The sequence below is a fragment of the Sycon ciliatum genome, chromosome 8 (assembly GCF_964019385.1).
Source record: "Sycon ciliatum chromosome 8, ocSycCili1.1, whole genome shotgun sequence".
In the NCBI taxonomy this organism is placed as follows: domain Eukaryota; kingdom Metazoa; phylum Porifera; class Calcarea; order Leucosolenida; family Sycettidae; genus Sycon; species Sycon ciliatum.
The window spans coordinates 17,663,803-17,675,948 of NC_088650.1; the positions used below are offsets into that span (position 1 = coordinate 17,663,803).

The following is a 12,146-nucleotide window of genomic DNA, read 5'->3' on the forward strand; positions in this document are numbered from 1 at the left end:
CCCTTGAACGGAGTCGTACCCGAGTTTGGGGACTTCCCAAACTCGAGTACGACTCCGTACAAGGGTGTGTCAGTCCACGATCGGGTGATCTTCCACGCAACAGACACCATCGTTCCACGGGTGAATGGTGTGCACGATCACGTCTTCTCCGGCAGCCGGTAGAACTAGACGCACTCTGGGTACGTGAGAACTCGTACATCGCGCATAATGTCAATAGTACATTGACCAATTCTGAAGGCGTAAACTGCGCATTCGCTCTTACAGATAATCAGCCCAGTTCCGAACAGGATGCACATGTGTACTATGCCACTGTCCAAAGTATTCCCCACAACCTACATGGAGGCGCTCGAGACCAGACTGGCCTGTGAATTGTGACCTGAACAAGATATGGCGAGAGCGGATATTACCCTTGAACTCCCGTACACGAAGATCTATACCGCCCTATTTGGTTTTATTCCTTCCTTGCAGAAGGCACCGTCTGTTCGGGGTAGACTGAAATAGTTTAGATACAACTGACGTTCTACCATCCTATCGATGGTACGCGATTTGGTATCACTCCGTGAAGGATTCGATCACGTGAAAGCAAAAGACAGTTGGTCACAGCCATGTGACATATTATTAAAGGGGAAGTATACCCTAAAATCAAATTTTCACCAGTTGTAGTCTTCGGGGTGCTGAGTCGAATGGTCTTGGTCCGAGGAAGCTGAGACGCTCCCTTCCTACTTGAATCCCAATCGAACTCGCGCACTTCCACCGAAACTGGGTGACTGCGCCCTACTAGATGGGGATTTGTATGCAAAATGTCACTAAAAGCGCCATTTCGTTCTTATAAAAGCACGGATGACCGCGATTGGCCCATATGTTGTAGTCTTTTGGACGCTGAGTCGACTGGTTTTGGTCCGAAAAGGCTGCGATGCAGCGTTCCTCCTTTATTCCCAATCGAACATGGTTGAACAAGCGGTCACGTGCTCCTGCGTACGCCAGTCACCTGGTCACCGTGCCTGCAGGGTACAACTTACTAGCCTGTTTGACCTTTTTTGGGTGCAGTCCTGTCACTCGAGTTGAACTCGAGTTGAACCTTGGTGTGAAAGTTCTCGCCTGCTGGCGCGGTGACCAGGTGATTTGGGCACCCAGGAGCACGTGACCGCTTGTTCAACCATGTTCGATTGGGAATAAAGGAGGAACGCTGCATCGCAGCCTTTTCGGACCAAAACCAGTCGACTCAGCGTCCAAAAGACTACAACATATGGGCCAATCGCGGTCATCCGTGCTTTTATAAGAACGAAATGGCGCTTTTAGTGACATTTTGCATACAAATCCCCATCTAGTAGGGCGCAGTCACCCAGTTTCGGTGGAAGTGCGCGAGTTCGATTGGGATTCAAGTAGGAAGGGAGCGTCGCAGCTTCCTCGGACCAAGACCATTCGACTCAGCACCCAGAAGACTACAACTGGTGAAAATTTGATTTTAGGGTATACTTCCCCTTTAAAGGGGAAGTTAAGGCAAAAATTAAAATTTCACCAGTTGTTGTCTTCGGGGTGCTGAGTCGAATGGTCGTGGTCCGAGGAAGCTGAGACGCTCCCTTCCTACTTGAATCCCAATCGAACTCGCGCACTTCCACCGAAACTGGGTGACTGCGCCCTACTAGATGGGGATTTGTATGCAAAATGTCACTAAAAGCGCCATTTCGTTCTTATAAAAGCACGGATGACCGCGATTGGCCCATATGTTGTAGTCTTTTGGACGCTGAGTCGACTGGTTTTGGTCCGAAAAGGCTGCGATGCGGCGTTCCTCCTTTATTCCCAATCGAACATGGTTGAAGAAGCTGTCACGTGCTCCTGCGTACACCAGTCACCTGGTCACCGTGCCTGCAGGGTACAACTTACTAGCCTGTTTGACCTTTTTTGGGTGCAGTCCTGTCACTCGAGTTGAACTCGAGTTGAACCTTCGTGTGAAAGTTGTCACCTGCTGGCGTGGTGCCCAGGTGATTTGGGCACCCAGGACCACGTGACCGCTTCTTCAACCATGTTCGATTGGGAATAAAGGAGGAACGCTGCATCGCAGCCTTTTCGGACCAAAACTAGTCGACTCAGCGTCCAAAAGACTACAACATATGGGTCAATCGCGGTCATCCGTGCTTTTATAAGAACGAAACGGCGCTTTTAGTGACATTTTGCATACAAATCCCCATCTAGTAGGGCGCAGTCACCCAGTTTCGGTGGAAGTGCGCGAGTTCGATTGGGATTCAAGTAGGAAGGGAGCGTCTCAGCTTCCTCGGACCAAGACCATTCGACTCAGCACCCCGAAGACTACAACTGGTGAAATTTTAATTTTTGCCTTAACTTCCCCTTTAAGGTCATGTCCGATGAGAAGCCCTGCCAACACCGGCAACAGCCAGCCATCCTCAGTCGACCAGGACCAAGTCGTACAGAATGCACGAGCCTGTCATCGAGGAGACAGTTTAGTCGGTTTGCTGACGTGAATGTTGCACATCGACCATTGTTTGTGCTTTGCTGTACCATCATCATGTCATTCATGATCATCCACACGTGAGATTCGCTGTCGATTAGCACATCACTCAGAGGTTCCAAAACTGACTCACGACCTTGGCAAGACCACTCGTGACAGTGCGAGAGGCGACCTTCGAGTTCGAGCTTCAAACTGAAAATAATTGGACCATGTGCCTCGCGGTTTCAGAATCAGCACAATCTAGGTACAGGTATCCGCGTAGTTTAGCATTCTGGGCTCTCTGAACAGGAAAGATTAGAAAGCAAGTCGGTTATAACGACGGACAAGGAGAAAGGAGTCTCCATTTAGAGAATACTGTAGCGTGCTGAGGCCACGATGAATTCTCCTCTATTCTGCGCGCTGCTTTTGATGCTGCTGTTATGCCTAGCCAAAGGACAAACGGCAGAGCCACCCTTTCCCGATCTACCTGCATCATTTGTTACCGACGTGGAAGCCAATATTCTGAATCGAGGCTACACCACTCAGATAAAGTTTGTCTTCGACTCGGCGAGGGATCGTGCCCGTATGGACACTTCGCGTAACGGCACTCGATACGTAATAGTGGATGACATCAAGAATGGCGTCCAGTACCGAACGAGCTTATCGAGTCGGACGTGCCAAGCCAGAAACTACACTCTCCGAGACCGACTGGAGACACTCGGATCTGACGGACAGCCACATCTGATCAGCGTGAATGATTTCTTCCGATTCGGCAAAGCCTATCATGAGAAGTACGTCGGTGCTGCGACGGTGCGAGGAATAGTTTGCGACCAGTACATGGGAAATTACACGAACACAACGAACGGTGGGTATGTGAGCTACGTGATGCAATGGTACTTCGCACGACAGACCAACTGGACAATGCCGGGAGTCGATGGCATGACGGCAATTCCAGTCCGCCTGGATCTGATTGGCGTGTCGAACTTCACTTTTGGCCGACCCAGCGGCAACACGACAACCAATGCCAATGCCTCACAGGGAACACGGCTCCACAACTTCCACCACTTGTACGAGTTCACGAATTTACTGCCGAATGAGCAAGCAGCGGAGCAGTTTCTGACGACCAACTTTAACCCACCTGACGGTATTTTATGTACTGGCCTTCCTACCACTGAAGACCTGCCCACCTTGCCCAACCAGTTCTCCTTCACGTCGTATGCCATAGCATTCACTGATAGTCCAACCACATTTGCGTCTGGGGTGAGTCCTCCTATCCCCCCTGCAATCAAATCCTTTCCACTGTCTACATTGAACGGTGTTTGGGTAGGACTCCCTGATGTATTATATAGATGTACAAAGGCAGAAGAGAACAGAGGCAACCGGCTAGGTCATTGTTGTAACATCTCAGTTGTCCCAGGATTGCCTTAGCTTTGCTATGCGCATGAAACGCAGCGTTTCAACAATGGCCTAGCCGGTTGTCTCTGTTCTCTTCTGCATTTGTAGTAATGCTCCATCCTTGTGGTGTTGAGCACTCTAGGTAATCGGGGAACTCTGGTTATTGTGCATATTATGTAGATGAACAATAGTATTCCGTAGCACGGGGAAGATCCTGTAATCCCTCTTCACCGAAGGCCTTCACCTGTGCAGGCCCACCAAAGAATTACGATGCATTGTGAATATAATTTGAACTCAGAGGCCGAGCCATTTAAACATGTACATGACTGTATTTGTGAAGAGAAAAATAACTACTTGTACTTCAAGTACAGTGCTGGCAACTGAAATCCGACCCCTGAGCATCGTAACACTACGAAATAGAGGCCGCTAGAAAGTGAACGCCCAGGGGGTCGGATTTCAGTTGCCGGCACTGTATATCGCATAGAAAAAAATAAAATAAATGTACTTCAAGAAGAAAGGAGGACCAAGAGCTACAAGTTACGCTACAGTATCCACTAACACCACCAGTCACGCTACAATCAGCTTATGTTATTTCTGTAACTTAGAACCTTCCAAGTCTCGCAGCAACGAAGAAAGTTGAGCGCTTTGGGATACTGAGCAGATCGGTAACACCATTGGACATCACAATCAAACTTACTCAAAGCAGCATGCTGCCCAACTGGGGTTGCTTGGAATTGTGAAAGAAAATTATACAAAGTAAAATGGACCAAGGAACTACAAGTTACACTATAATGTCCACTAACACCACCAGTTACTAAACAATCAGCTCATGATAAAAGGATAGAGCCGTTTAAAAGAATCAGGCACGGGTGGTTTGTGATAACCTCCTTGGATCCAGATTGTTTGATTCAGAAGACCAAATGCTCTGACAGCTTCATCTTCATCTGGACTTCCATAAGAACAAAGTGATCGTTATATTTTCAGTCAAACTGGCTATCTCCCACTGTTCTCTCTCTTCCCTTTCAGTGGAGTTGCGCATGCTTTAATGTAGCTGATTTAGGAACATGTTGCGAACAGAGCATCCCAACTTCCTCGGACCAATGCCATTTGGTCCAGTGTTCCTGAAAAGTACACGTACAAGTACATGTACCTCTGATAAATTGATTTCAGGCTGACCTTCTCCTTCAATAACCTCTGGATCTTTGCAATGCTTGTTCTGTCTGTACCTGCAGTATGCTTATGATGCGCTGCGAGGGGAAACCTCCGTGTTTTATGACGTGGAGATTGTTGGCAATGGCACCAACCTGACGGGAACGACCTTCGGTGGCCGGCATCACCTCGTTCATAATTTCCGCCAGGGAACGCAGTACAACATCACCCACCAGGGCTGTACGATGCAGTCGCTCGCAAGCCTGGCGAACACGCGAGGAGCGTTTGACATCTCTGTACTCAACGGCCATGCAACACTCAACTCTGCCAACAAGCTGTTTCAGTTCTCTGCTGCCTACAACTTCTCCTACCAAGGACACCGAGATGTTTTCGGCTACCCAACTCAACTCTGGTCCAGTAAGCTGCTAGAGTAACCATGGTAACACCAGGCACCAACGAACATTCAAGCTTGAAAGTCACAAAAATGTTGTAAAAGAATGTGGAAGGCTGGAAAGGAAGATTTAGGAACCCTGTTGTGTTTTTCACGTTACACTGTAGTTGCATGTCTAACGTACCTGTACTTTGTGATTGTTTGAGCCCAGAAAAAAACAAAAACGCTGGAATTTTGAAAGTAAGAGCGTCACCAGCCTAGCTGAAGCGGAGACGCTGTTCTTTGGCACTCGATGTTACTTTAATGCGATATATACATGTACATGTGCCGGTATATTGCCTTGCTGAACTGCGACGTGTCTAAATTTTAACAGCTCAGTGAATGACCCAAAGCATCGATGGCGTACAGGGCAAGTGCAATTTCGCTTCACGTCCCAGAAAATGATGAGACTGTAGGGTTTCCAAACCTGAACCGAATTCAGGCTTGAAACCTGTTTTCCAATCAGCCAGAAATGAGGTTTAGATGCAACCTAATACCATATTGGGTGACATAGCAACTGCACGGGTTTTGTGTAACCTGGCTGTGCTGTATGAATATCCTCCATCTTGGGCCTTTCCAACCCCACGTATCAATGGGAAAATCCCAGTGATTCTGAAAGGATTTCCCAGATTATTTTTTGGAAAGCATCAAGTTGAACTAATGGATGGTGAGCCAGTAGTGATCATGGATAGAGGAACGTTCAGCACTTGTCCATCATCATTATCGTCATCAAAGAGGAAAGGGGGGGGGGGGGTAGGTGTGAGGTCAAGGACTGTCTCAGCACCCCCTTGTCAGTTTTGTGTCAAGTTATCACACTATCCGACCGTATACGGTCAGGTTAAATTTGTGGATCATTAGACATAACTAGGATGAAAATGGCCGTCCTCTTATCCATGAGATCAGTGTCTGTGAAGATTTCATAAATAATCAACTGTCATCACTTTAGCTTGCAATTCAAATTACCAGTACTTGCTTGCCTGACTGACGCTTAAACCATTGTCGATCTACATGTATGTTGTGTAGGGAACATGTGTGCTGGTGATATATTTGCATGTTTAAACGTGTCCTCCTCTTTGTTTACCCCACGTTACACTCACAGCTTTGCGTACTGATGTCCCACTGGATCCGTCACTGCCTGCCAACCAGACCACCCTGTGGGAGTACTACTTCAGCCTGCCCTCGTGGAAGATGAACACCTTCAACGGACTACTTACAAGCACCAGAGTGAGTTAGTGGACCAGTGAGACATATGCACTCAGTACATATCTGGCACATTCAGGGGCGTCAGAAATGGTGCGGCGGGTGCTGCCAAAGCCACACTAATTATCTTGTGATCTTTATAAGCAATGAAATATGGGCTATTTGGACCCAATTTTCCCGAAATTTTCCCAGTGAGCCCCCCCCCCCCTCCTGCCTTTTCATTGTCTCACCAATGTAGAATACATTTCAATGCCCCTGCATACAGGGATGAAGCGAACACTAGTACTAGTATACTGGAGATTGGGCTACGGGCTTGTTAAGAGTACCCAAGCAAATGCTAGAAAATACCAATCCTTGCTCAATGTTTTGGCGGACTACAGTTTACAGCACCCCATCACCTCGACCTCACCAGAGATGGAAAATGTACAGTAGAACTCTGTTCCCAGCATGATGAACACCTTGCCAGGCCGCAGAGGTAGCAGTTCGAGTAAGTGTTGCCCATGGCCGGAATGGTGGGACACACAGATGCGGCTAAAATCCATCCTCCATGTCGCGAACAGCCTACATTTTAATTTGTTGTCAGCGAAGTCGCTTCTTCTAAGATCATACTTGTATAACACTTTTTTATGAGAAATATACTTCAATCTTCAGTAGTGAGGCCAATAGGTAACCAAGCCAAGTTTAAAGTGTGTTCATCCTAACTTTATTGTGGACGTACTGTATTCATTATGTCGTACACTAATGTCTATGTGAGGGCGCCAGCTAGTTCGGTTGGTGGGTACACGTATGCCAGATAGCGCTGGGTCTGTTGCCAATGGGCTCGGCTGCTTGAATGTGTGATGTTGTACCTGCCACCTTTGTTAGTGTCAGGGTTCATATTTTCAATTTGAAGTATACATGCCTGCTAACCATGGACTACTTCTGGCTAGAGTAATTACTGCGTAATCAATGGTGCTAGTGAAGCTAATCAGAACCACTCTGATTTAGCCTCCCACACTAGTAGCAAGTATTGCCTTAACCGGGGGCAGGGGTAACTGCAGTTGGGTCTAGGGACAGATACCCTGAGGCCATCATTCCATTTTCTGCACCTTGTTCTCACTCACTTACTGAGGTGTGCGATGAGTCCATAAGTGGGATCATTTCCAAATCCACCAATACTTTGAGGATTTCAGGGTGTGTCGGCCATTGGGCGGTTCAATAGCCAATTGAATCATATTTGCAAGATTCCTTTTGAGTCTCTCTCCATTCTCCCATGGGGAGACCTACGTGACCAGCTTTGGCAGGGAACAAGTACAAGTACATGTGCGAGTGCACAGTGCACTCCTCGGCTGTTCTTGTTATCGAACTGATGGTTGCTGTTTTGTCTTGGTACGTATGGACATGTCTTTCGTGGCGTAGATTCCAATTGAGATGCGAGGTTTCAGTTTGGACTCCAAGCTACACAGGCCATACGTTTCGGTGATATCAGGCTTCTCTGTTGGACCACCTTTTGGGTTTGCGTTTGACACGACAAGCTGCTTCAAACCAACTGAGCAGTCAACTGTGATGTTCTCCCTTAACACTCCGTTCAATGACTCGTACGCAGTGCAGGGTGCAATCAGGGATGCTCTCTCCACTACTCTCGGGCTCCAGACGGATCGCTTCCATACCTCGGTGAGTTCCCACAACCTCACAAGCTGGTGATGATGTACCGAGCCTGACAATGGCCGTAAGACTTAGTGATGTGGATGTCAAAAGCTGAACCTATTCATGGACTTGGAATGACTGCAGCACTCCCGTTTTACCTTCATTGTACCAGTACTGTATGCACCTACAATTGTATTTGGCTCACACTCGTTTGGCATGCTATGGCTCACATTTATGATTAATACCAAGAGTGGTAGTGGCCTGGCGCGAGCGAAACTTCTTTTAGCTGGTTTTGTTCCTCAACACAAATTTAAGCCGGTGGTAACGCGGATGTGCGAATTTCACTTTAAAAACTCACTCACATAACCAACAAGAGTGTGTAACCCCAAGTACCCAGTCTACGACGGCAGAAGTTCACATCACGTGGCAAACCCATACAAGTACACATTAGTTACACTCTGTGCATGATAGATACAGGGCTGTACACTTTCCTGCTTTGGGTTCAACTTTCTTGTGATCACTTCGCACTATTTGTGAATGTAACCTTTCGAACCATGTCACGTGATGTGAAATTCTTCCGTCGCAGCACTCCACAGAGATTGCGCAGGCAGTTGCACATTATAACGTGTGTGTCTGTGTGTCTGTGTGGATGTGTGTGTGTGTACATGTGCGCATGCATGTTTACATAATTATGTGCATGCGTCTGTTTGTACGTGTATGCGTATGTATTGTACATGCATGTGCGTGTGCTTGCTTCCATGTGTGTGGTTGATCTCTTAGACGTTTCCTGGTGCTGATAACCTGCTCAACGTGGTGGTTACCATCAAGGGCTTGCCCAGCGTTGGAGACCCATCCCTGCTGGCCCAACTTCCCACACTGCAAACAGCCCAGAAGAAGCTACGTAAAGCGATCAAGGGTGGAACGTTCACGGTATCGCTTCCAAACGCTGCCGGCACTGTGAAGGCCAAGAGCAGTTCGTACACGTCATCCAGTGAGTCAGCATCTGCCCAGTATTCTCCCGGTGAGATGGCTGGTCTCGGCATAGGTATTCTCATTCTTGGATGTATTATCGGAGGACTCATCATGTTCCTTGTGCAGCGGCACAGGAACAGCAGTGTACCGTATTCTATCAGCAAGGATTAGAAAGTTCGTAGCTGCATTTTGTTTGGCTGTGAGCACCACCATTTCTTTGTTACTACCTGTCCACAGTGAGCCGCAAAGCAGCATAGTGGGATACCCGCACCACTGAGTAATGGCCACACAGTCCATGTGCCCCCCTGGGTGCTCTTTCAAAGACTTGTTAACCGGATTGTGGATGCTTGATCCAATGAGTGAACTATCAATCCTGGATTACACTTTTTTCTTTTAGACTATTTTCTTCTTTTTTTCCACTGAGAGTAGGGATGGCATAATTATGGTCCCTTGTTGAAAAGTCACTTTGAAGCGGGAATAGATTCTGAAGATGTAACTGTACTTCACCTAACTTACAAGTAGGGTATTGAGCACAGTGGAAGAAGAAATATTTATTTACTACCTACGGAGCCGGCTGCATCAGGGAAAGACTTTTATGTGAATGTGATTCTGCGTCTGTTGCTGCTGGTGGATTGGTGTTCTTCGCAATCGCAATATTTTGATCTCATTTCTTTCGTTTTTCTTGAAATGGCTGGTTAGTCCCCACGTCACAGATTTTGCTTGTCTTGGCTAGCGCTCTGTGGCCTTTTAAATTGTGAGTATAACCACGTCATCATTTGAGATGCTTTGTGTGGAGTGGAACATTGCAAAGTGGTGGCGCCGTGGCGTGCAGGCATTGTTTTGTCGCTCAATACAAAATGTGCCACTCAAATCTCATCACTGTCTACTACTAGTTTCACTCAATACTAGCACTGGTTTCCACTCATATGTGCCACATGTACAGTGACTGAGACGTCATCATAAAAGCATAGCATACTTAGTAACCATGAAGGCATAACATTAACAAGATATGGGTGCTGTAAGTGTTGGCAGTGCAAAATTTCGGCATTTCACGATTTTCGACTTTTCCAGTACATCCTGTCACCAAAGCGGATATGAAAAATTTCATCAGCGTTCTAGTTTCGGCATTTTGGGTCGGTGCCGAAATTAATTAGATGCCGGAATTTTGCATTCAAAGTAATGATCGCCGGCTGTAGGATTGCGCATTGCCCTTACCGTATTTTTCGGAGTATAGTGCGCACCTTTGTATAACGCGCACTCCCAGTCTTCATTGGGGGTGCGCTCTTCAATCTTCATTGAAGTTCATGCATTTCATATTCGGAGCATAGTGCGCACCTGCGATTTAGGGCCTAAAATAGCACATCTAAAGTGCGCACTATACTCCGGAAAATACGGTACATGTCCAGAGAGCACACAGGTTTAGGTTACAGCCTGTGGAGTATTGCTTTCATTCATCCTTTGTCCTTCTACCTACTTCATGGGCGCTGCTCTGAATCCACTTCGGCGACGGGGGTATCCCTCTAGCTCTGGTGAAGTGTAGATCACGTGAAATCAGAAAACAAACTGACAGTCATTGTCCTGTGACATCTAAATAATAATAATTGTTTATGCCTTTATGGTCACAGTACTGTTGCCGTGTTGGATCGGGAACACGAGACAATGTCATGTAGATCTACATAGTGTCATTAGGCAATCATATCCATGCATGCCCGTAGGCCTGCATGTGCGCACATGCTGATGGGAGGCCTCAGGCTCAGGCCAGTCAGGGCTACATGTATGATGTAGGCGTCACCTGGTTCACGGTGTTTCGTTTGGCTTTTTGAACCATCCCGTGATCAACCCTCACTCTAATGGAATGTTCACTTCATGATTATCACTCCAAGGACAAGGTCCCTCGACCCCGCCGGCGCCACTGGTGGGAAAACCAGCACCTTTTTTTTGTGTACATGTACATGAACTTCCATAGCATTTGTTTCCATATCGTCGTTACTTACTTGTTTTACACAGCGTAAACCATGGTGTCAGAACTTGCACAGACTAGATACGGACGTTCTAGCCTTTGCCTTGGGCTCTCCGAACAGGAAATATGGCATTAGTCTGTTGCATCGACGAAGAAGAGGAAAGGAACCGCATTTCCAGAAGATTGTAGGGTACCAAGACCACGATGAGTTCTCCTGTATTCTGCGCGCTGCTTTTGATGCTGCTGCTGTGCCTAGCCAAGGCGAAACGCCAGAGCCACCCTTTCCCGATCTACCTGCATCGTTTGTTACCGAAGTGGAAACCAATATCTGAATCGAGACCTCGGCCTCACCACCCAGGTAAAATTCATTTTCGACTCGGCAAGAGATCGTGCCCGCATGGACAATGTGCGGCGCGGCAGTCGACACGTCACAGTCGATGATTACCAAGAATAGTGTGCAGTACAGAACGAGCCCCTCGAGTCGGACGTGCCGAGGCAGAAACTACACTCTCCGAGGCCGACTGGAGACATCCGGATCCGACGGACAGCCATATGATCTGATCAGCGTGAATGATTTCTTTCTATTCGGAAAAGCCTATCATGAGAAATATGTCGGCGTGGCGACAGTCGGAGGAATAGTTTGCGATCAGTACACGGGCACAACGAACGGTAGGTGCACAAGCTAAGTTATGCAATGGTACTTCGCCAAGCAAAGCAACTGGACAATGCCAGGAAATAATGCCAACAGCCAGTCCGCCTGGACTTGGTCGGAGTGTCAAACTAGTTACTTCACCTTCCGTCGGCCTGCCAGAACGGGCAACGGCACGATAACCACGCAGGAAACGACTACGTTGGTTCACAACTTCCACCACGTGTACGAGTTCACGAGTTTTCTACCAAATGAGCAAGCAGCGGAGCAGTTCCTGACGACCAACTTCAACCCACCTGACGGTATTTTATGTACTGGC

General features: G+C 47.5%; 1 protein-coding gene across 1 annotated transcript; it reads left to right on the forward strand.

Annotated features, from left to right (window-relative positions):
* Positions 1–2,685: 2,685 nt before the first annotated feature.
* LOC135823943 (uncharacterized) lies at positions 2,686–9,998 on the forward strand. The gene is made up of 5 exons (XM_065336820.1): positions 2,686–3,706; positions 5,074–5,407; positions 6,520–6,644; positions 8,019–8,273; positions 9,027–9,998. The coding sequence occupies exons 1-5, from the start codon at positions 2,843–2,845 to the stop codon at positions 9,387–9,389; spliced, it is 1,941 nt and encodes a 646-aa protein (XP_065192892.1). The 5' UTR covers positions 2,686–2,842; the 3' UTR covers positions 9,390–9,998.
* The last annotated feature ends 2,148 nt before the right edge of the window (positions 9,999–12,146 follow it).

Bases quoted from the DNA above. Each gene is read 5' to 3' on its own strand.
- LOC135823943 (XM_065336820.1), top strand. From the start codon at position 2,843: ATGAATTCTCCTCTATTCTGCGCGCTGCTTTTGATGCTGCTGTTATGC. The intron at 6,645-8,018 runs GTGAGTTAGTGG...TTCGTGGCGTAG, and splicing joins GACTACTTACAAGCACCAGA to ATTCCAATTGAGATGCGAGG. The intron at 8,274-9,026 runs GTGAGTTCCCAC...TTGATCTCTTAG, and splicing joins CGGATCGCTTCCATACCTCG to ACGTTTCCTGGTGCTGATAA.